Below are 22917 nucleotides of genomic sequence, written 5' to 3' on the forward strand. Positions count from 1 at the left end.
GCTCAGGCTTCCCGCGAATTAAATGTTCGCGGGAAGCAGGGGAGGGGGCGGAGACTTTGGGGAGGGGGCGGAGTTAGGGCGGGGGGAGGGGCGGGGCTGGGGGCGGGGCCAGAGCCCCATGGAGTGTCCTCCTTTTGGAGGCACAAAATATGGTAACCCTAGGCAGACAGCTTTGAAGAAAGGGAAGAGAGTATCCTGGCTTGTTCTTCAAAACATTTTCCCCGTTCAATGAGTGTTGCTTTGATCTTACGTAGGATGGTAAAAGGTGGTAGCTGAATCTATGTGAGTGGATCACACCATCCAAGGGATCCTGACATGGTGTTGGAAATGGTTTTGTCTCTGATATTGTCATCGAGACTCGTTCAAGGAGAGCAGTTCAACAATGGTTCAGTTGTTTAGTGTAGAAAAGACAAGAAGCCTGTGTTTGACTCTCTTTCATATCTGGAAGGAAACCAGATTACAGCTGTACTTTCCTGCAACAGATTTTGCAGAGCCACAAGGGGGAGTTAGAGTGTAATTTGTTGCCAGGCAGATTATGGTAATAATTTCAGGCTGTATAACTATTCAAGGAGTGGTCCTTTGAGGCTGAAGTTCCTTTTCCCTGTCTTTCGTAGCATGATGCTATAGCTTTCTCTATATGTGCATCTGATTGGAATAAAATTGTTCCTTTTACATGGTGTGTCTCACTCACTTCATGGGGGGGAGGGAGGGAAACCTGCTTCAAGATCTCCTAATATGTTGTAGTTCCATTCTTTTCCCTCCTTCTTTGAGTTGCAAGTGGGTCTGGGTTGCAAGAGAAGGTGGGGGAATGTTAGGTGGAACAAAGTGCTCTTTTGGGCGGGGTGATGTCACCTCCCATCTGCTCTAGGGTAGGCATGTGCTGCAGTGTGATGGCTCCAGCTGCTTTGTTTGCTGGATTGTTTTAGTTATTATGTTCCTCGTTCACTCGGATACCCATGATGTTACAATATCACTTCAGCAAATGCCTTACCCTGGTCATCCAGGACCAACAGTTGCCAGGTTTTTTTCTGAAAATCCCAATAATTTGAATAAAAATTGTTGAACGATAATATGTACTCAGAGCACTAATATGATCCTGTAGCCTCTACTCAACTACACCAAGTTTTTTGTGTGGGTAAATAGAATAGAGCCAACCATCCCCAAACACATGCACTCACTGGTCAAGATTTTTAAAAATGGAGTCTAAAACTAACTCCCAGGTTATTTTTCTTATGGCCCCTAAATATAGATTTAATTTTCAAAAGTGCTGAGCATCCAACAGCACTTTGTGATCCGTGGGAGCTGTTAGGTACTCAGCATTTTTGAAAATCTGGTCATTTATTTAGGTGTCTAATAGGAATTAAACTGTTAACTTTAGGCTTCCACAGCTGAAAATGCTGCCCACCCTGCCAGAGTAGAACTGATTCTGTTTTTTCCGAGCTGATCACAGTCTCACTACGATTATTAAAATATGAAACATTTTTGTGGTGTTGCTGTGCTGAAGGAAATCAGTCCATTTTAGAGGCAGGGCTCCTTCAGCATAGTGTCAGGCAAGACAGATGTTAGACTGGTGACTGCCTAGACAGGGTCAGCAACAGAGGGGAGGAGAAAAGGCCAGGTACAAGGGCTGACAGAGAATATGAATCAACTGTGATGGCAATGAAAGAAAAACTGTATGAGCGGTACATTACAAAAATGAAGTTAAAGAAGAGTAAGGCAAGAGACGAGGGAGGCGTTCCAGGAGTCTTCTATAGCTGTATATAGGCTAACAGTTAGGAAGACAGTAGATGGTGTTCAGGAAAACACAGCATAGTTCTTGGGTGTTGTAGGACCAATGAAACTTGCTGGTGTTGTGCACGGCAAATGGTTTCCTCTGTGCAGCTTTTTACATCAGCTCTTAACGGGAGGAAGGGAAGAAGAGGAGGTGGCTGAAGGGGATAAGAAAGAGGTTGCTGCAGCTAAGCCTCTTCCCAGGGTGTGTGTGGGTGTGTGTTTTGGTGTGAAAATGGCCTGCTGTAGTTATAAATTTGGGCCAGATTTTCAAATGTATATAGGTCCCTAAAGATGCAGATAGGTGTTACTGCGAGTCAGGTGCCTAACCTGGCTAGGCACTTTTGAAAATCCCACTAAGCACCTATCTGCATCTTTAGGCACTTAAATACCTTAAAAAATCTGGCCCAAAGTGTATTGAAAACCAGATAGATGGCAGGCTGCCATCTCTGCCACTGTAGTGACAGCTATAGAATGTTTCTTATATTGCCTCATAGAACCATCAAACAGAGAAAAAGGAAATTACACTGACCTCTCCCACACCACTCCCCTGCAGTGAAACAAGTGAGATTACACCTGTTGCTGTATTGACTGAATTATGATTAGAAGCCACAGCTACAACAGCCTGCAAAAAGCAAAGGTAACAGGGAGGAGAGTGTATGGGAAAGAAAAGGTCAGTCCCAATAAGGATTGCCCTATACACAGGTGGCAGAATGCGCGCTGAGTGATGGGTCTTTGGTATCAGGCTTTTGTATATTTAATTTAGGTCCACATGCAGTTGAATTAGGGAGGTAGCAGTTTCAGGAGTGCCTTCACCCCCTTCCATTTTGGACATCTTCCCACCCTTCCTTCCCTATGACCCGCGCTTTGTAAAATACATGCATTATTCTGTTGTGAATAACTAGGGAGGTAGTGCCACTGTGTGGAGGCATCTCTCTCAGAAGATTAACAGAGGGGATGGGACAGGACTAAGAACCAGGAAGAATGGGGAGTGGGAGCTCTGCTGACGACAATGATGGCCAATACAAATGGGCTGCATTGTATATTTCTCACATGTTAATAAAGAAGGCCCTGTTAAGGGAAAGGGAAATTCTTGTATTTAAGTTAAGAGCATTGCTATCCTCGGGGTTAGATGCTTCAGACTGGATTTTTTTTAAATCATGTGGTTAATTTTGCTTTCAGGTTCAATTCATAACACATTTGCTCAGAGTCCTACAGATACCATTTTATAGCTGTAGCATTTATAACTATGATTAGACTTCATGTATGCTTGCTGTAATCTGCAGTACCCTGTATCCCATGTGATGTCAGTAGTTCAGTGCCATTCATCAGGACATGCTGGTGACTGGTTGCATGTTATATAAAATCTGAAATTTATGATATTGAACATTGCACTATGTGAAGTTAGCTTTGATGCCATTCCCCTTTATATCCAGCTTCCTGTCTGTGCAATCTGTTCAGCTGTTTTTCTTGGAGAGAGACCTAAAATGGGATCAGGATATTTATATTTCACTGAAGAACATGTGAGGCTGATTCAAATGTTTGAATAGTTTGCTGATTGAATATGGACTAAAAGAGGTGTTTCAAGCCATTTTTTTTATCTGGTTTGGGCTGAAATATATATGATTCCATTATGGCAGGAGTGAGCAAACTACGGCCTAGGGGCCGTAGTATGGCCCCCCAGACATTTAAATCGGGCCTTTGAGCTCTCGCCAGGAAGCAGTGTTGGGGGCTTTCCTTGCTCCGGCGTTCCAACCGGGGAGCAGGGTCGGGGTCTTGCCCCACTCCGCATGGCTCCTGGAAGCAGCCGCATGTCCCCACTCTGGCTCCTACGTGTAGGAGCAGCCAAGGGGCTCTGCACGCTGCCCTCGCCCCAAGCGCCACCCCCGCAACTCCCATTGGCCGGGAACCACAGCCAATGGGAGCTGCAAGGGTGGCGCCTGCGGAAATGGCAGTGTGCAGAGCCGCCTGGCCGCACCTCTGCATAGGAGCCAGAGGTGGGAACATGCTGCTGTTCCTGGGAGCCGCTTGAGTTAAGTGCTGCCCAGAGCCTGGCCCCCTGGTCCCCTCCCATGCCCCTGCCCCAGCCCAGATTCCCTCGCCCATCCTCCGAACCCTTCAGTCCCAGCCCAGAGACCCTCCTGCACCCCCACCCACTCATCTCCAGCCCCACCTCAGAGCCCGCATCCCCAGCTGGAGCCCTCCTGCACCCCGACCCCCAATTTCATGAACATTCATGCCCGCCATACAATTTCCCTAACCATATGTGGCCCTTGAGCCAAAAAGTTTGCCCAACCCTGCATTATGGGATGCAATCTACTATTTTACATAATTGATTTGCAAGGCTAAAATCTTTATGAATAAATGAGAGCAGTTCCCAGACAGTTTCCCATCTGATTCAGCATGTTATCTTAGTTGTGAGTGTGTAGACTGATTGTTAGTGAAAGGTTGTTATAAATTATTTCAATGAGCCATTTATTATGTTGAAATGCAGGATCGTCTCTTCTTGCAGTACTTCAGTTCCTGGATGGTGATAAGACTCTTGTCCCTTATGCCTGGGCCTTTTATGCCAGAATCACAGTTGCCAACTTTCACGTGGTAAATAAGCACCCTGACTAAATAAGCACCTCGCTGTGCATCCCTGATTCTCTTCCCCCTTACCCCTGCTTGTTGGGAGTTGATAAAAAAAAAAGGCAACAAGCTGCTACAAGCCAAACAAGCTACAAGCCAAAAACTAGCCAACAAGCAACTCACAAGCCAATTAAGCCAAAAACAAGCCCAATTTCTGCGTTTTTTCCACGGGTTTGGCGTATCTGGCCAGAACAGTGTAAAGGAGCTGTAAAAGTCCCAGATCTGAGTGGGGGGACAATTTAAGTCTGCAGTTGACATTTTGAAGGCATATGACACAGGAAATTTATTTTCTTGCACTCAGCAACTCAGAGTGTGGGTTGCTGTCAAGATGTATGCAGGGTGGGATGGTGAAAAAATGGCTTTAGACCACTTTTTTGGATTCTTTATTTTCCTAGGTTGTCTATGCACCAAGTTGGTCCCCCTGTGTGAATTAGAGCAGCCCAAAGGCTGACTACAAACAGCTTACCGGTATGTGGCAGTGCATAGGAGCTGCTATACTTTTTCTTCACTAACAGAGGATTCCCTCCCACAACCAGCTACACCAGCTTTATGGCTGCTTTGTGCCAGCAGTGCAACGCAAAGAGGCCAGCTTCCAGTCCTGTGTCTTCGTAACATGTCGCACCACGCCATAGATTCTAAGGCCAGAAGGGACCGTTGTGGTCCTCTATTCTGACCTCCTGTATAATACAGGCCATAGAACTTCCCCCACAGAAATTCCTAGAGCAATTTTTTTAGAAAAACTTCCAATCTTGATTATAAAATGGTCAGTGATGGAGAATCCCTCACAACCCTTCGTAAATTGCTCCAATGGTTAATTACTATCACAATTAGAAATTTACATTTTATTTCCAGTTTGAAAACTTCAGTTTTTACCTTCAACTTCTTGCTGTTGGATTGTGTTGTACCTTTTTCTGCTAGATTGAAGGACCAATTAAATACTTGTTCCTCATGTAGATACCTATCAACTGAAATCAAGTCACCCCATAACCTTTTCTTTGTTAAACTAAATGGATTGAGCTCCTTTACTCTATCACTATAAAGCATGTTTTCTAATCCTTTAATCCTTCTTGTGACTCTTCTATGAACCCTCTCCAATTCATCAACCATCCTTTTTGAAATGTAGGCACTAGAACTGTAGACAGTATTCTGGCGGTAGGGTGACCAGATGTCCCGATTTTATAGGGACAGTCCTGATTTTTGGGTCTTTTTCTTATATAGGCTCCTATTACCCCCTCACCCCATCCCGATTTTTCACACTTGCTGTCTGGTCACCCTATCTGGTGGTGGTGGCACCAGTGCCAAATAAAGTGGTGAAATAATCTCTCTACTTCTACTTGAGATTCCCCTGTTTATGCATCCCAGGATCACATTAGCTCTTTTGGTCACAGTGTCACACTGGAGCTCATGTTCAGCTGATTATCCACCATGACCACCAAATCTTTTTAGAGGCACTGCTTCCCAAGATAGAGTCCCCCATCTTGTAGGTATGTCTTGCGTTCTTTGTTCTCAAATTAATGAAAGCAGATGGACTTTTCTTTAACTCTTTGTGGAGGGAGTGCATATGTGCATGCTCTCTCTCTCACGGACACAAACAGAGCAATGCAAGACTGGCATTAAGCCTTGATAAATACAAATATCCCATTTTTGTATGCTTGGTGGCTAGGATTAATGCAGTATAATGATGCAGTATTCATTATCTAAAGAAAGAAGTCTTTATTTCCTGACAATTACACTGCTGTTTTTGTAAAGGATGCCAGCAGTTGTCATATTAAATTGGACAGTATTATTTTTCTTGAGGGCCAGGATCATTATTTCTGGCACTCACCCACTGTGAGTAGTCACTTCTGAACAGATTCTTTACTTTACTCTCACAGACAGGAAGGAATGAGTTGCCAGTTATTATTTGTGATTTGTGTCATGCTGTTCATCTCAGATTGTGGATGCAATACTTCAGCTTTGTTATATTTGCTGCTTGACAAGCCTTTCCAAAGAGAAACACGCACCTCCACATCAAAACATATTGGGCCAAATCACATCCAATTATATCTGTGAATACCCATTCAAGTCAGGAGGTTGGGCCCACTGGGGATCTATTGGAGGCACAGCACCAACCCCTCTATTTTTGTAGAGGAGAAGGAAAGAGAGGCAACCAGGTCTTGTTCAGAAGATTTGGAAGGAAACCACGTAAGGGAAATCTCATAGACTTTTCCTGTCCTTGTTCCCATCTCTGGTTGTGATTTTTGGTTTGTCTTTGAAAACCCGAAAGAGATTGAACTTGGTCTGGGTCAAATTTGGAATCTATGGCCAAATTCTGACTTATAGCTTGTTAAACCCCATTCAAGTCAGTGATATATATCGGGGCAGAACTTGGCCATTGTTGCTCTTCGTTAAGGGCCCGATTCTGCCACCTCCTCTCATGTCGAGCAGTGCCTCACTCCATAGAGCCCCATGGAAACCAGTGAATGGCAAGATATCACTGATCGTGAGCAGAGCTGGCACAATCGTTCTCTAAGCCTTAAAGGCTTGTCTACATGAGGAAATTTTTCAAAGTTGCATAAGCTAAACTGGAAAAAGACACTTGTGTTCCAGAATAAGTATCCATGCAGTGAGTTATACCAGTAAAACTACAGCTGTATAATTATATCGCAATAATTATCTCAATAAATTTCCCCATGTAGACAAGCCCTAAGTGAAGTTTACAAAACTATTAGTTTGTAATTTAAGACATGAGTGTATGTGTAAAATGGCTGTGGGCATGGGAATACATATACATAGTGCAGGGTCAGTAATCATCCTTGTTTATAGCTGGATGTCTGGACTACACTCTAGTCACTGGGCCTAGATACTGAGTAGCCATTTACAAAATACCCACATCAGATGTGCTCTACCCCTCTCTGCTGTCCTAAGCCTTCACTCCCTCCTCTTAAGGAATCAGCATTATTAAACTTCTCTAGCTTTTAGCAACTAACTGAATAGCTGTTTACAATAGGTGGCCTGAGCTGCCCTTGTTTCCATGGTCACGGAATAATGTGTGCTAAATTAGATCTGACCATGAAAAAAGCCAAACTCCAAGACAATGTCTGGATCTTTCCCAATGCCCGTTTCTGTCTGAATCCTCCATAGATGTTTTGAATATCTGTAGCTGGTGCGAGAGGAGATGCAGGGCCCAGCTGAAGGTGCAGTTTTGAGAAGGAGTTTCTTAGAGTCTCTGTCTCTCAGCCAGCCCAGCTCACCCTGGGAGGGTGGGATCAGAATTCAGACACACCCCCATTCCCATATATTTAAAAGCCCCATGTCCACACAGACTGGTAACTCTGTGCTTTTTGTATCTAATCTATCTAGGTATCTGAGAGGGTGAATTTAGAACCAGTCCTAAAGATGACATGATTTGAACTTCTTCACAACCGGTCATGTTTTCTTGGTGATAGACTGTGCTGTCGCTTCTTACATGAAGGAATTAGTCAGAATTTGTATCTGAATTAAAAACTTGATCATACTTACCCATTGATTTGGAGTAGCTACTGCAGTCAGCTAAAAAAGGGAGACAGTGCTGTTTACTGGTGAAAGCAGAGTAGTGGGAATTGGGAAGCCTGCATTGCACTCCTGGTTCTGCCCCGGCATGCTGTCGGATTTGGACAAATCATTGCAGCTCTTGTGGGCCCCACAGACATTCAAAGCAGCTCAGCGTCTGTAATCTGGGCCAGATTATTTAAAAGGCTGAGCTCCCATTTAGGCACCAAAACAATGAACCAAGTTTTCAGCAAAGTTGACAGTGTAGGATGCTGAGTGTTTTTGGAAAGTCTGGCCATAAGTGTCACAATGAGAGATTCTAGGTGCAGATCTTTTGAAAGTACAGCCTTTATTTAGGTATCTAAATGGGACTTGAATTCTTCTGAATTTCTGGCCCCAGGTGACTGACTTTGTCCATCTGTACCCATAATACCTGTCTCACAGCGGTATTGCAAGGCTAAATTTAATATCTGAAAGATGCTTTGGCTTTCTCGGATGAAATATACCATGGAAGGGCAGAATATGGTTGTCAAGGCTGCTTCCCCACTCTGAACTTTAGGGTACAAATGTGGGGGCCTGCATGAAAACTTCTAAGATTAACTACTAGCTTAGATCTGGTCCGCTGCCACCATTCCCAAAAGCTAATTCCCTTCCCTGGGAAGCCTTGAGAAACCTTTCACCAATTCCCTGGTGAATACAGATCCAAACTCCTTGGATCTTAAAACAAGGAGAAATTAACCATCCCCCCTTCTTCCTCTCACCAACTCCTGGTGAATACAGATCCAACCCCCTTGGATCTAAAAACAAGGAAAAATCAATCAGGTTCTTAAAAAGAAGGCTTTTAATTAAAGAAAAAAGGTAAAAATCATCTCTGTAAAATCAGTATGGAAAATAACTTTACAGGGTAATCAAACTTAAAGAGCTCAGAGGACCTCCCTCTAGCCTCAGGTTCAAAGTACAGCAAACAGAGATAAACACTCTAGTAAAAGGTACATTTACAAGTTGAGAAAACAAAGGAAAACTAACACACCTTGCTGGCTATTTACTTACAAGTTTGAAATAGGAGAGACTTGTTTAGAAAGATGTGGAGAACCTGGATTGATGTCTGGTCCCTCTCAGTCCCATGAGCGAACGACTCCCAAACAAAGAGCACAAACAAAAGCCTCCCCCCCCCCAAGATTTGAAAGTATCTTATCCCCTTATTGGTCCTTTGGGTCAGATGCCAGACAGGTTACCTGAGCTTCTTAACCCTTTACAGGGAAAAGGATTTTGGAGTCTCTGGCCAGGAGGGGTTTTATAGTACTGTACACAGGACAGCTGTTACCCTTCCCTTTATAGTTATGACAACGGTGCTCTATTATTTATTTATTATTAGAAGCCTTTTGGCCTCCCACCCACCATCTTCCTGTCGGCCGCTGAACTCGGTGCTTCTGAACTAGCAGAATTTTGCGTGCGCCATGATGACTAGATGTCCACTGTCTGTGGTTAAAATGAAAGTTATTTGGACAGCTCTTCTGTAGTGGTAGTAGCCTCATTCCCTACCAGACTGAAACCATGTGGTGGTAGGTTTGCACAGTGTCTTTACTAAAGGGAGGAAGAGGATGGTGGAAGCAAAGCTATGAGAGGCAGCACTGACTTCACTGTCTCTGTTTATTCCCCAGTGAAGAGCTGCAGCATACACACCAGCCCCAAGGAGACCAGTCAGTATAATATACAGGTTTATTTGTCTGCATTTCAAATCTGTGGTTTCTAGAGTTCAGTCGTCACACATTAAAATAAATACTGGAACAGAGAGTGCCAGTCTTCAAAGAACTCGATGGTTTGAAATCGCAGACTCTGAATTCCCAAGATGGGTAATTGCAGCTTTAGGGCCCAGTCCCACACTGAGACATACAGATGAGCCCCTTTAAGATCATTGGGGACTCACATACACACCACAAGTAAAGGACAGGCCCTTAAACTTTATCTATCTCCATGGTTGGCTACTTCCAACATTTCAGCGATGTTTGGAGCGGATGTACTGTTGTGAGGGACAGCAGGCTTCCATTCACGAAGAGAGTAATAACTGAAAACTTTGATAGGTCGTCGAGCTCTGAGGTGAGGGACTTCTCGGAGAGCGGTGACCTGATTCAACACCCACAGAAGTCTTTGGGGTTCTTTCCATTGACTTAAGTGGGCAGTGGATCAGGCCCCTGTTGCACAAGTAAACTTTGGTCTAGCATCCTTCTGTGATTGATCCCTGTACATGTACATACCTTGGGCCAATTTTGCTCTGTTGCAGTGGTATAAATCTGGAAAAACTCAGATGAGACAGAATCAGAATTTGGCCTATTGACTCCCAAGGAGATACTCGCACAAGTATAGGTTGCAGGATCAGACCTATAAATTCAGGGCCGGCTCCAGCGTTTTTGCCGCTCCAAGTGGCGAAAGAAAAAAAAAAAAAAAAGCCGCGATTGGCAGCACTTCGGCGGCAGTTCTACTGCCGCTGCTTCATTCTTCAGCAGCAATTCGGTGGCAGGTTCTTCCCTCCAAGAGGGACTGAGGGACCCGCCGCCGAAGAACCGGATGTGCCACCCCTTTCCGTTGGCCGTCCCAAGCACCTGCTTGCTGTGCTGGTGCCTGGAGCCAGCCCTGTATAAATTGCAGTGTTCTGTAATTCATTTCCATTTAAAATACTCAGAGAAGTGAACTCTGCTGTGCTTTGTATCCATAAGAAGTGGCCACATTTTGGTACCATGGCTTTTTTTGACACTTTGTGAGTTTACAGGCCAGTAGCCAGTGTTTCTGCACACGAGTCTCTGAGAGCTGTCTCACTCACACCCTGGTCAGGTGCAGGAGGGCACCCACTGGACAATAGAGCTTTTTCTTTATTTTAACTAGGAGTCTGGTGGCACCTTAAAGACTAACAAATTTATTTGGGCATAAGCTTTTTTTACGCACGAAAGCTTATGCCCAAATAAATCTGTCTTTAAGGTGCCACCAGACACCTCATTATTTTTGTGGATACAGACTAACACGGCTATCCCCTGATACTTCTTTATTTTAGTATATGTGTTTGTAGTTGATCTTAGCAGGCAAACTGTGAGGAAAGGAGCTTTGCATGAATACCACCTCCCACTGAACTGGTTCTGGAACAAGCATCAGTGAATCTGTTTCAGTAACTACTGGCTGAAAAAAAAAACCCCATCTAAAATTAAATGACTAAAATTAAACATCTGCAGATGTTGTCATAAATAAAAATGTCCAATCCTGTTTTGAATCTTGCTAAACTATTTGCCTCCATAGTATCCTGTGGTAGTGAGTTCCAGAAGCTATTTAGGTTGTGGACGTTAGTAATTTTTTAAATTAAATCCAGCTTTTTGCCTTCAGCCATTTCCTTCGTTCACCCTTCATTTCCTAATATTTCCCTCTCCACTGGTACTATAGATTTTAACGTCTTAAAATATTGTAACAATTCCATGTTCATGTAGGAATCTCACAGCTATTGCTGTGCTGCACGTCATAGCCATTCAGACTGTCACAGTAATGAAGTTGTATAGAAATCCAATCTTTCCTCCAAAAGTACAGGTCCCTAACACTTGAGTTAAAGAATAGTCTCTGTTAGTTCCTAATTATACAGGGACTAAGACATATTGTTGACCAGTTTTGCTTCCATCCAGCAGAAGGCAGTGATGCATATACAAACCAATCAAGTTATGACCGTATATTTTTGAGGAAAGTTTTAAGTGCTGCTTTTTTTCTTTATTATGAGCATAATCTAGGACTAATGCATTGGAAAGGAAAAGAGCAGGAGAAGAGGAAATATGACTGGGTTGAGAGAGCCAATCAGCAATGCTTTGTTTACTTTTTTCCACAATACGAGAAGAGATTAAAAGAAACAGATGAAAGGGAATACTTTAACAGCCACAGCCTTGCAGAGGTCTCCGGCTGGAACTGTGCTCTCTAAGAGAAGAGCAGTGTGTATGTAAATATGACTGCTTCCTTTTCTGTGAGGACTAAGTTTAACTTTATTTCCACGCTGAAGAGTTTTCAAACTTACACGTATGTTCTCCTTTCTAACCGCTTGCCCAGCTACGTGGGACCTGCACCAGGCTCTGGCTGTTTATTGATGATCTTAATTAAACTCCAAAAGGTTGCATTAGCTATATTGCTAATAATGGCTGTGCTGATGTAATTGGCTTCTCCCAATTGTTTTCCCGTGACTGGCTGCCTGAAGCTTCCTAATTAAAAATAAACAGATTTGACATTTTCCTTGGTTATCTACACTCTAAGGATATAACATCTTGTTTGATGATGAAGAGTAACAGAGTCATGCAAGCCCTAGGCAACCACTCTCCCTCTCTCTCCTTATCACTTGGGTGCTGAACAGAATTATTTATGTAACATGTAGATACTTTGTGACTGAACAGAGACAGCAGGAGTGAGCAATCAAACCTTTAGGAGTGCAGTGAGTGACTCAGGTGTTGTATGTTGCTGAGAAGAAGAGTCTGCCTTGAGCTTGTGGCTTAATAATTTGTACTCTGCAACTCTGATCCAAGGGGATACCCAAATAGAGGCACTTTCTCAGAGGGTTAGAATTTCATTGGTGAGTGTGATAGATCACATGAGGATTCTGGCACTCTCTACATGGCAGGCTGAAAGCTAGTATGCCAGAAGCTACTGAACTGATAGTATCAGCATTAGCTGAGGAAACAGTCCCGGACTGATGTGTGAGTAACGGGGAGTGTATGAGCCCTGGCAGGCCGAGGTCAATGCAAAAGAGCTCACGAGTAACTCCTGAAAGTTGCTGGTGGTGACCATTTACTTTTAATCCAAAGGGTCCACAGGACAGAGGATTTGAAAATGCCTAAGGATTGTAATGTTTTTCAAACTCTCATAGCAGCTCTTTGCTGTTTTTATCACCGTAAATCCATTATTGGAGTTAAGGTAGGTGCCCTTCTGCAATAACAGTAACTATATTGCATACTAGTTGATATTCAACAGTGCTTGTTTTAAAATGACGTTTAGATACAGTGTGTGATGGTCATATAATGGAAGTACCTTTTGATAGTGTACTCTCAGCTGAAGGAGAGGCTTTAAAATGTTCAAACTTACTTGCCCGAAGTTGAATGCACAAATCCATATTTAGGCTCCTAAATCAAAGTGCCTTGAGTTTGAGATACTGAGCACCAGCAGATCCCATGGAATTAAATAGTAACTTCAAGCAGGGGCAGGGAACAATTTGTATAGTGGCGGGGGGGTGGGGAGCTGAAAGCCATTGAACCAAACTGTAAACCCTGTATATGATGGAAACCACTTCAAGCCAGGGGTTGCGGCACCTAGTTCCTGCACCTATGGCTTCAAGGTCTCAGTACCTTGTAAATCAGGCCACTTTGATTTAGATGCCTAAATATAGATTTAGGTGCCTAAATTTAAGCACCTACATTTGAGAATTTACCCCACTGTGTTCAGAGTCTTTGCTTTCTATTCAGGTAATAGTGTTCGGAAGTGCTTTAGTTAAGCCTTGGTATTGGTCCAAAGGAGCCAAAATGCTATAAAGAATAGGTACTTCTTTTCAGTGGCAGCATCTCATACACTTGTATTAGGCCAAGGTCACTAGTTTTTCTTTTATTGTAGTATTATTTTAAAACCCTACAGGCAATTCCGATTTTATTGTAGATTTAAAATGTGAGATTATATAATATCCTAAATGTGCTAAGTGCTTTACAGACATTGAGTGGGACACATTCCGTATGAGCCACAATCAATTGTGATCGAAGTCTCCCCAAAGGGCTTTGGATCAGTTTTACTGTTCAGCCTCATCCCTAATAAAAATGACAGGGACCAAACCACATAAACAGGCTCTCCATTTGTGCTGCTCTCGTGGGTTTAGTTTGTAGATATGTGAGCCCACATGGCTGCTTGTTTGTGTGAAGAAGATGCATTGAGGCCTTCAGAGTTGAGCATCTGTTGGCATAAACAGGTATTGTCATTGTGATTAGAATTGGACAGTGTCCTCACTGATGGAGATGCCTTCACTACCTAAACACAGTGCAGCCACTGTACAGACATTAAGATTGTTTTAAAGACTGGCTTCCTGTAATTATTACAGACTAGTTTGTGTTGAAATGAATCGTAGAACCCAGACTTAGTCCCTCATTCATGTTTGAAAACAAAAACGCATGCTACAGATTGTTTCACGAGCCTGGTATGTAGCTGCATGATTGGGGCCTCTTCCCCCTTTGCTTCAACTCCATCAAATGCCCAGCACTGCATCAAACAGCTACCTCACTGAGGAAGGCGGGCTGTGTGTCTCTCCCAAGCCTTTTAATGCTGCTGACAGTGCTAGTGAGTGATAGGTGCATGGTGCCCCACCAGACCAAGCTAACTGCATTCAGTAGAGTGCAGGTTTGTTTTGTGCACTGGTGATTACGTTTTTTTTCACCTTTCATTCACTATGTATGGTTGCCAGGACAAAATCCTATACTGTCCTGAATGATTTCATCTCCATTTAAAAAATATTAGGGGTCACATTTTCAGAAGTGCCAAAGTGATTAAGGAGCCTAGTCCTATTTTCAAAAGTGACTTTCAGTGAGACTTATGTTCATAAGGTCCTAAAGATGGTCTCCTTGACAGTCTGGGATTTGGGCTCCTGAATCACTTTGGCACTTTTGAAAATTTGACCCTACTGTAGATTCTCTTCTCCTTTTTCACTGATGCAACCATTGAAGCAGTCCCTGGTGTCAAAGAAAGGAGACTCTGTCCCGTTAACTTTATTGCTTTTAATTTTAATTGGGATTTTAAAGGTTCTCACTGTAATTCTGTTGCTCTACAACTTTCAAAATGAAGTTGGGGTTTATTGTTCGCTCTCAGAACTGAATTAAAATGATCATTCTTGTCCATGCCCTTTGTTTGACTTGGCATGAATTTCTAATATCTAAAATAACACTGGTGTTGTCATGGTAATTTTCCATTTGGTCTAATCCATATAGTCTCTGGAGAAACTGAAACATTAATAGTGTTTGCTGTATGGGAAAAGAATAAAGCCTTTTATGCAGAAACAAATTACAGCTGGTCTCTTTCAAAAATAAGGTTCTATTTAAAGAGATTTCCAGCATTTAAAATAGATTTCAATACATGTGTTCCAGAAGGCACTGCTGATTTATCTTTAATTAAATCCAATGAATTGCTATTTTAAGAAGTGCCTACATTTTGGAAATGGGTCACCCTTGCTTTGGGGAAAACAGTCAGACATGGAAATGGGTAGGGGGGAAGAGAACATGGGATCCAAGATGGGGAGCTGAATGCCTCTTTTCTCTAGCACACCAATGCACTTTGGTGCCAGCATTGATAAGAACTCAGGGCTAGTTGTTCTCTCACACCAGTGTAAACCCATTGACTTCAATGGAAATAGATTATATTTAGATGAGATTTATCCTTAATTTTGTTAGGGATCAGCTTTGTGCAGTTACTGAGGACAAGTTCATACTGAATAAATTCACTGACATCAGTAGAGTTATACCAGGGATGCATTTGACACACAGGACCAAATTCTGTTCTGTTACACTGAGGTAAATCCACAGTAACTGCACTGAGAGCAGAATCTGGCCTAGCACATAGACACTGATATATGTCCCAACATGCACTGGGAAATGTGAAATGTACAGGGTCTGAGCACTGATAATGCATTATACCTACCTTTATGACTCTTGCAAATCTGAAATACAGCAGCTAAAGTGGTATTTTAGTTACTGGAGTGTAAAGTCCAACATAATGTTTAGTTCAGAAACTCTATAGCCTAATAACGCTATACCGTGATGATGGTGTGTGTGTATTTTAGTAAGTGCACCCCCGTTCAATTACTAACAGTAAGTAAGAATGAGGATCAACAGTTAGTTCAGATGTTTATTGCAAATTACAGAAAACTGCAGTCTGATTGGCAGCTGTCTGTAGAAATGGGCAGAGGTACTGCTACTTCCCCCTAACCTGTGCTCATTTATTATGTGAGCTTCAAGCCAGTGAAAATGGTTCCTTTTAAAAGTTCTGTCTGTCATTTTGGGATTCAGAATCTGGAAATTCAGATGCAACCATGGTAAAAATGGTAAACAGACATCTTAGCCCTGAACGTGTTGCAACTTCTATTCAGTTAATATGTTCTTTACGATTGGAAGGGGAGAACCTGTTCAAGTATTATATTTGTTCGTAACATCCTAATTATACAGTTGATGAATCACCCTCATCTGAAGCTGTTCATGAGTCACCCTCATCTGAAGGCTGTTCAAAAGGGGAAAGCCATTCAAGTTCTCATGGCTGCCAGGTTTTGAAACTTCCAGTATGTAGAGCTACCACATCACCCAGTAATGTCCTAATGTTATGAATGTAACCCAGGCAGGCAGCCTTTTATAAGAGGCCACTCTTGCAAGTTCATCCAAGAGAAAGATGGCATTTGCAATGGCTTTTTATAGATGGTGATTTTTAACTAATATTTCTTCACTATGTGACAATCTAAATCTGATTCACTGGTATCTTTGAGCTTCACATATCCAGTTTCAGCATTCACGTGAAGAATACTGAGTCTGCTACCATGAGCTAGCAAGTCGCCACAGCCTAGCTTTTGGAGCTTTGTTTTTGGCATAACATTTGTTGTTGTTGGAGAGGCTGGGCTGGGAAGAAATAACTTACCAAGATACTGTGAAATTTCACATAACTCTCTGAACTTTGGTTCCCCATTGACTTGCTTCTGGATCTGCATGAGGTTTGTTTTGCACCCTTGGTATCAAGGCTGATTTAAAAAAAAATCGTGTTGAAAAGATCTTCTTTCCTTCTTGATCTGTCTGCATATCCTAAGATCTTTCAAGGGGAAAGCTCCTCTCTCTGAGTTCTCATGCTACTTTTACATAATTCATAAGGTTTCCACTCCCACATGCCCTCTAACATACATGTAATTGATATCTGTGCTACCCCAGCCTTTTTCCGGGCATGACTATAGTGGGTGTAGTGAAGAAGTTCCACGGACTGTGTTCTGAGCATGACTATAGTGGGTGTAGTGAAGAAGTTCCACGGACTGTGTTCTGAGCATGACTATAGTGGGTGTAGTGAAGATGTTCCACAGACTATTTCTAAAATAGACATTATTTCCTTAATATAAATTGAAAAGAGGTAAAGGATTCTCTTTATGTTTGAGAACTACCCAAGGCTACTTTGTGCCTTTCTTACCACAATTTTCCTTCTTTGCTCTAACTCCTAAATTCCATGCTTACTTTTTACTCTGTACTTGCTTCAGCATATTCCCATTTGCTGAAGTGGGAACTTTGCTTGAGTTCATACATCAGCATTTGGCTTCTTAGTAATAGATTGGACATAAGCATTTCTCAGGTATATTTGCATAAGCACATTGGGCCAAATCTTGCAGTCCTTAAGATTTACTCAGGCAAAAATCCCCATTGCAATCAAGGGGAATTTTGCCTGAGCAAGTACCATTCAACAGCTGAATAGGAACTTTAGGATTGTGACACATGAGAATTCAGAGCTTTAGGCTCCATTGTCTAAAGGTGAACCATATACCCTAGTCTGTGAATGATGTCATTTCAGGAATTAAGGATTAAGTTATATTTACAGTTGGGTTGTGGGGAGGGTATTATTTTCTTACTGGAGTTAAGGATTGTACAACATAGGCCTGACCCAAAGCCCACTGAAGCCAATGAGATTCTTTCTGTTGGCTTCAGTGAGCACTGGACTGAACCCTGTGATATTGTATGGTATGCCTGTTGGGCATAAACCAGATCAATGTTCATGTGGCTCTTCCATTCAGGAATATCTCCATAAATGTCAGAAAGGCCTCACATTCCTTGCCTTGTGGTGGACACTCAGCTTGTGTGACTTACTGGTACTTGAATTTCAAGAAAGTCAGTGAGATGATGATTGAAGTTTGCCTGATTACTGATACTTTTCACCAGTTGTTCCTCCAAAAGTTCCCAGCTGACACCAAAGATACAAGATTCTTCAGCCAGTGCCCATTTGGATTTCCATAAAATGTCATTCTACTCTATCTGGCTTAGTTCAGGTCTCTGGTTAATGCTAGAGTTCACTTGGCTCAGTTTAAGATCTACATATTGATTCACTCTCTACATTTGAGATGGCCAAATAGAGACCTCTCAAAGGGAGAGTTAAATCAGTCTGAACTTCAAAACTTTCTCCTAAATAAGATGGCAGTTGGGCGTGGACCTGCCTAGTTACATCATTCACTTTAGAACAGTTTTATGTCTCCCTTTTTTGGGCCAAATTCTGTCTCCCACACCCCTACATGTAGAGGACTCTGATCTCATTAGAACTGGTGTGATTCCACTGTGCCGGGGCATGGGTTTCAGGGAGATTATGCAGGGGTCCACACCTTCTGTGAAGTGTGGAAATGGGTAGCCACCTGCCATTCTCCTCCATGACTGGGGAGTGCAGGAGCTGCAGGGTGTGTTGAAGCCCTGAGTCTGCAGTATCAGCCATGGAACGCTACCTTGGGGGAAAACTTCTTTCCTCCTCTAGATTTCCCCGGTACCTGACCTAATAACATGGGCTATGTGCTATAGTCAAGATGTGCCCCTCTTGTAGCTGCTGCCATTGTATTCATTTACTTAAAGTTTCACCTTGTCCAGGAATGCCCAGTCAGGTCTCCGGTGTCCAGCCATTACCTATCCCTGGCTAAGGACCTTTGTCCCAGTCCCTACTGACTGGGGATTTTGATGCTGCACAGCTCCCTGCCTTACACTGCAATATCCCCAGCAAGCCAGGCTACCTAAAGGCCAGCACCTGTGCTTTGCTTTCCCTTCAAGGGCTATTAACAGTAGCTACCAGTTAACACGCAGCGTCTTCTAAACAAGCATACTTATTCCTCAGGTAAAAGTATTACAGGGAAAACATTAAAAACAATAAAAGAACATGCATGCATCAGTATTATGAGGCTCTAGTAGGCCAGATCCTTCTGCAAGGGTTGTGGCCCTTGCACAGAAAGTCCTGTTCATTTGCTGGATCAGAAAGAAGGCACTGGGTCTGTTTAAACACAGCCTTTTTATGCCAAAAGCTCTTTCTTTATCTGTTGGTCTCTGGAAAATCCAGTTTGAACTAGTATATGCAAGCCTCCCCAGGGGTTGGTACCTCTCTGGAGGTGTTTACAGTCCCGGAGTGATTCACCTTAATCACCCCCCACTATTCTTAGTTCATGGAGGAGTTGTGGCATCCTTCTCCCTGTGGTGCATACAATTCCCGGCCCACAGTGATACATAAACCGTTCACACACTTAATATACTATGGTCCCCAAAGATGTTGCATGTGGTTGCAATATCTGTCACGCACCATCTTAGTCCCACAAACACTTTCCATTTTTCTGAGGAATTAGGGGAAATCTATGCAGAGAAGTTAGTGCTGTGGTTCAAGATGTACCATTTAGCAAGAGAGTCTCAGATCCCTCCACTTCCCCCAAAGTAATGTTTGAAATTAGTCTGGGTTTTGCATGCTTGCAGTTTTACAGGCTATCTGCCAAGTGCAGTAAAACCACTGGGCAGAAGAGAATAAGGACCAAACAGAATGCTTTCAAATAATAAACTTAATGAGTCCAATCCCAAATAGCATCTCATTAGGGATATTTTTTGCAGGTGATTACACCTATACATGTGAAATATTTGGCCTGGTCTACACTATGACTTTAATTCGGATTTAGCAGCGTTAAATCGAATTAACCCTGCACCCGTCCACACAACGAAGCCATTTATTTCAAAATAAAGGGCTCTTAAAATCGATTTCTGTACTCCACCCCGCGAGCGGAGTAGCGCCAAAATCGGTATTGTCATTTCGAATTAGGGTTCGTGTGGCCACAATTCGATGGTATTGGCCTCTGGGAGCTATCCCACAGTGCACCATTGTGACCGCTCTGGACAGCAATCTGAACTCGGATGCATAGACAGGAAAAGCCCCACGAACATTTGAATTGCATTTCCTGTTTGCCCAGCGTGGAGAGCACAGGTGACCACAGATAGCTCAGCTCATCAGCACAGGTAACCATGCAGGCCGATAATTGAAAAAGAGCACCAGCATGGAGCGTACGGGAGGTACTGGATCTGATCGCTATATGGGGAGAGGATTCAGTGCTAGCAGAACTTCGTTCAAAAAGACAAAATGCCAAACTTTTGAAAAAATCTCCAAGGGCATGATGGAGAGAGGCCACAATAGGGACTCAGATCAGTGCCGCATGAAAGTCAAGGAGCTCAGACAAGCCTATCAAAAAACAAAGGATGCAAACGGTTGCTCTGGGTCAGAGCTGCGGACATGCCGCTTCTACGCCGAGCTGCATGCAGTTCTGGGGGGGCCGCCACCACTACCCCACCTGTGACTGTGGATTCCGAGGCGGGGATAATCTCATCAGCTACACCTGAGGATTCTGCGGACGGGGAAGTGGAGGAGGAGGAGGACGAGGACGAGCTTGCGGAGAGCACCCAGCAATCCGTTCTCCCCAACAGCCAGGATCTTTTTCTCAGCCTGACTGAAGTACCCTCCCAACCCTCCCAAGCCAGTATCCAAGACCATGACCCCATGGAAGGGACCTCAGGTGAGTTTACCTTTTAAAATATAAAACTTGTTTTAAAAGCAAGCGTTTTTTAATGATTACTTTGCCCTGAGGACTTGGGATGCATTTGCGGCCAGTACAGCTACTGGAAAAGTCTGCTAACGTGCCTGGGGATAGAGCGGAAATCCTCCAGGGACATCTCCATGAAGCTCTCCTGGAGGTACTCCAAAAGCCTTGCCACAAGGTTTTTGGGCAGTGCAGCCTTATTCTGTCCTCCATGGTAGGACACTTGACCACGCCATGCTTGCAGCAAATAATCTGGTATCATTGCATGACAAAGCCTGGCAGCGTTTGGTCCCGGTGTTTGCTGGCATTCAAGCAACATCCGTTCTTTATCTCGCTGTGTAATCCTCAGGAGAGTGATATCGCTCATGGTAACCTGGTTGAAATATGGGAATTTAATTAAGGGGACAGAGGTGGCCATTCCTACTGGGCTGTTTGCCTGGGGCTGAAAAAAAATCCTTCCCTGCAGTTAGCCAAGCGCGGGGGGGTGGGGGGAAGGGGAATTGGCCCTGAGCTTTTTGCGTTTGGCTAGCAGGGATCTTCCATGTTACCAGCCACGCGGTGGGGGGAGGGGTACAGCGATCATCCCAGATAATTCATGGTGGGGGGGGACGGGGGGGTTAGTTTGGTTTCTGCAGGGATCTTCCCTGATACCAGCCACGCAGTGGGGGGATGGATAAAGCGATCATCCCAGAGAATTGGATGCGGGGGGGTTAGTTTGTTTTCTGCTGCTGAAGGTTAACAGGAAAACCGCAGCAGTCAACGGGCTTTGCTTGGTATGTGGGAAAGGAGGGCGCAGAAGCCGAAAGACAATGGCTTACCATGGCTGCATGCAAGCTGAATTCTGTTGCCCGGACCTGCGTCTGTGATCTCTAACACCAAAGTCACAGGCACTCAATATTAAGAAAGAAAATGCGATCCTGTACTGAAATCACATGTACTATGTAATGTGAATAGTGTTGTTCACCATGAAAGAGTATAAGCATTGTTCTGTAAAATGTATCATTTTAAATACTTCTCTCCTTTTTTTCAACCCTCCCTCCAGCAGCTGCAAATTTTTCAAGCCTTCCTCCTCCGTCCCGAAGGCTATCTCGATAAGGCATCGGAGAAAGAGGACGCAAGACGAGATGTTCACAGAAATAATGGAATGCACCCGCAATGAAAGAGCTCATTTGAATGAGTGGAAGGACACGGTATCTAAATTTAGGAAAGATGCCAGTGAACGTGAGGTCATGAGGGATGCTCGAGATGAGAGGTGGCAGGCTGCAACGCTGGGGCTGCTGCGTGATCAAACGGACATGCTCCGGCATCTGGTGGAGCTTCAGGAATGGCAGCAGGATAACAGACTGCCACTGCAGCCGCTGTATAACCTCCCTTCCCCCTCACCATGTTCCATATCCTCCTCACCCAGACATGTAAGAACGCGGGGGGGGGGAGAGGGAAGAGGCTCCATGAACCCTCCCACTTCACCCCAGTGGACAGCCCAACCAAAAGGCTGTCATTATATTTAATTTTTTCAGTGGCCTTTTACTTCCCTCCTTTCCTCCTCCCAAATCTCACCCAGATTACCTTGTCGGTTCTCTCCCTATGTTTATAATCAATTAATAAAGAATACACGAGTTTTAAACAATAGTGACTTTATTTCCTTTGAAAGCAAGCTGGGGGAAGGGGGAGGGTGGGTTCCTTACAAGAATGAGTCAAAAAGGGGGCGGGTTTTCATGAAGAAGAAACAAACAGAAATTTCACACTGTAGCCAGGCCAGTCATGAAACTGGTTTTCAAAGCTTTTCTGATGCACAGCACTTCCTGGTGTGCTCTTCTAATCGCCCGGTGTCTGGCTGTGCGTAATCAGCAGCCAGGCGATTTGCCTCAGCCTCCCATCCAGCTATAAAGGTCTCCCCCTTACTTTCACAGAGATTGTGGAGCACACAGCAAGCAGAAATAACAATGGGGATATTGGTTTGGCTGAGGTCTGAGCGAGTCAGTAACGATCGCCAGTGACCTTTTAAATGGCCAAATGCACATTCTACCACCATTCTGCACTTGCTCAGCCTGTAGTTGAACAGCTCCTGACTCCTGTCCAGGCTGCCTGAGTATGGCTTCATGAGCCATGGCATTAAGGGGTAGGCTGGGTCCCCAAGAATAACTATTGGCATTTCAACATCCCCAACGGTTATTTTCTGGTCCGGGAAGTAAGTCCCTTGCTGCAGCCATTTAAACAGATTAGTGTTCCTGAAGACGCGTCATGAACCCTTCCCGGCCAGCCCACGTTGATGTTGGTGAAACGTCCCTTGTGATCCACAAGTGCTTGCAGCACCACTGAAAAGTACCCCTTGCGGTTTATGTACTGGGTACCCTGGTGCTCTGGTGCCACGATAGGAATATGGGTTCCATCTATCGCCCCACCACAGTTAG

At 43.8% G+C, this 22917-nt stretch overlaps 1 protein-coding gene across 3 annotated transcripts in view; it reads left to right on the plus strand.

Moving 5' to 3' along the window:
- The window catches only part of BCAR3 (BCAR3 adaptor protein, NSP family member), a 114483-nt gene that overhangs the window by 63078 nt on the left and 28488 nt on the right, over positions 1-22917 (plus strand). Inside the window, exon 1 of one of the 3 annotated variants that reach the window (XM_054036427.1) lies at positions 12593-12620. The exons of 1 other annotated variant lie outside the window; for it this stretch is intronic. Coding sequence is in view for 1 of the 2 variants with exons in the window: in XM_054036426.1 (XP_053892401.1) it covers positions 12754-12837 (84 nt within the window). In the remaining variant the exon portion in view is untranslated. One more of the 3 variants, XM_054036426.1, reaches the window with a different exon arrangement.

Source organism: Malaclemys terrapin, chromosome 8 (assembly GCF_027887155.1).
Source record: "Malaclemys terrapin pileata isolate rMalTer1 chromosome 8, rMalTer1.hap1, whole genome shotgun sequence".
Lineage (NCBI taxonomy): Eukaryota > Metazoa > Chordata > Testudines > Emydidae > Malaclemys > Malaclemys terrapin.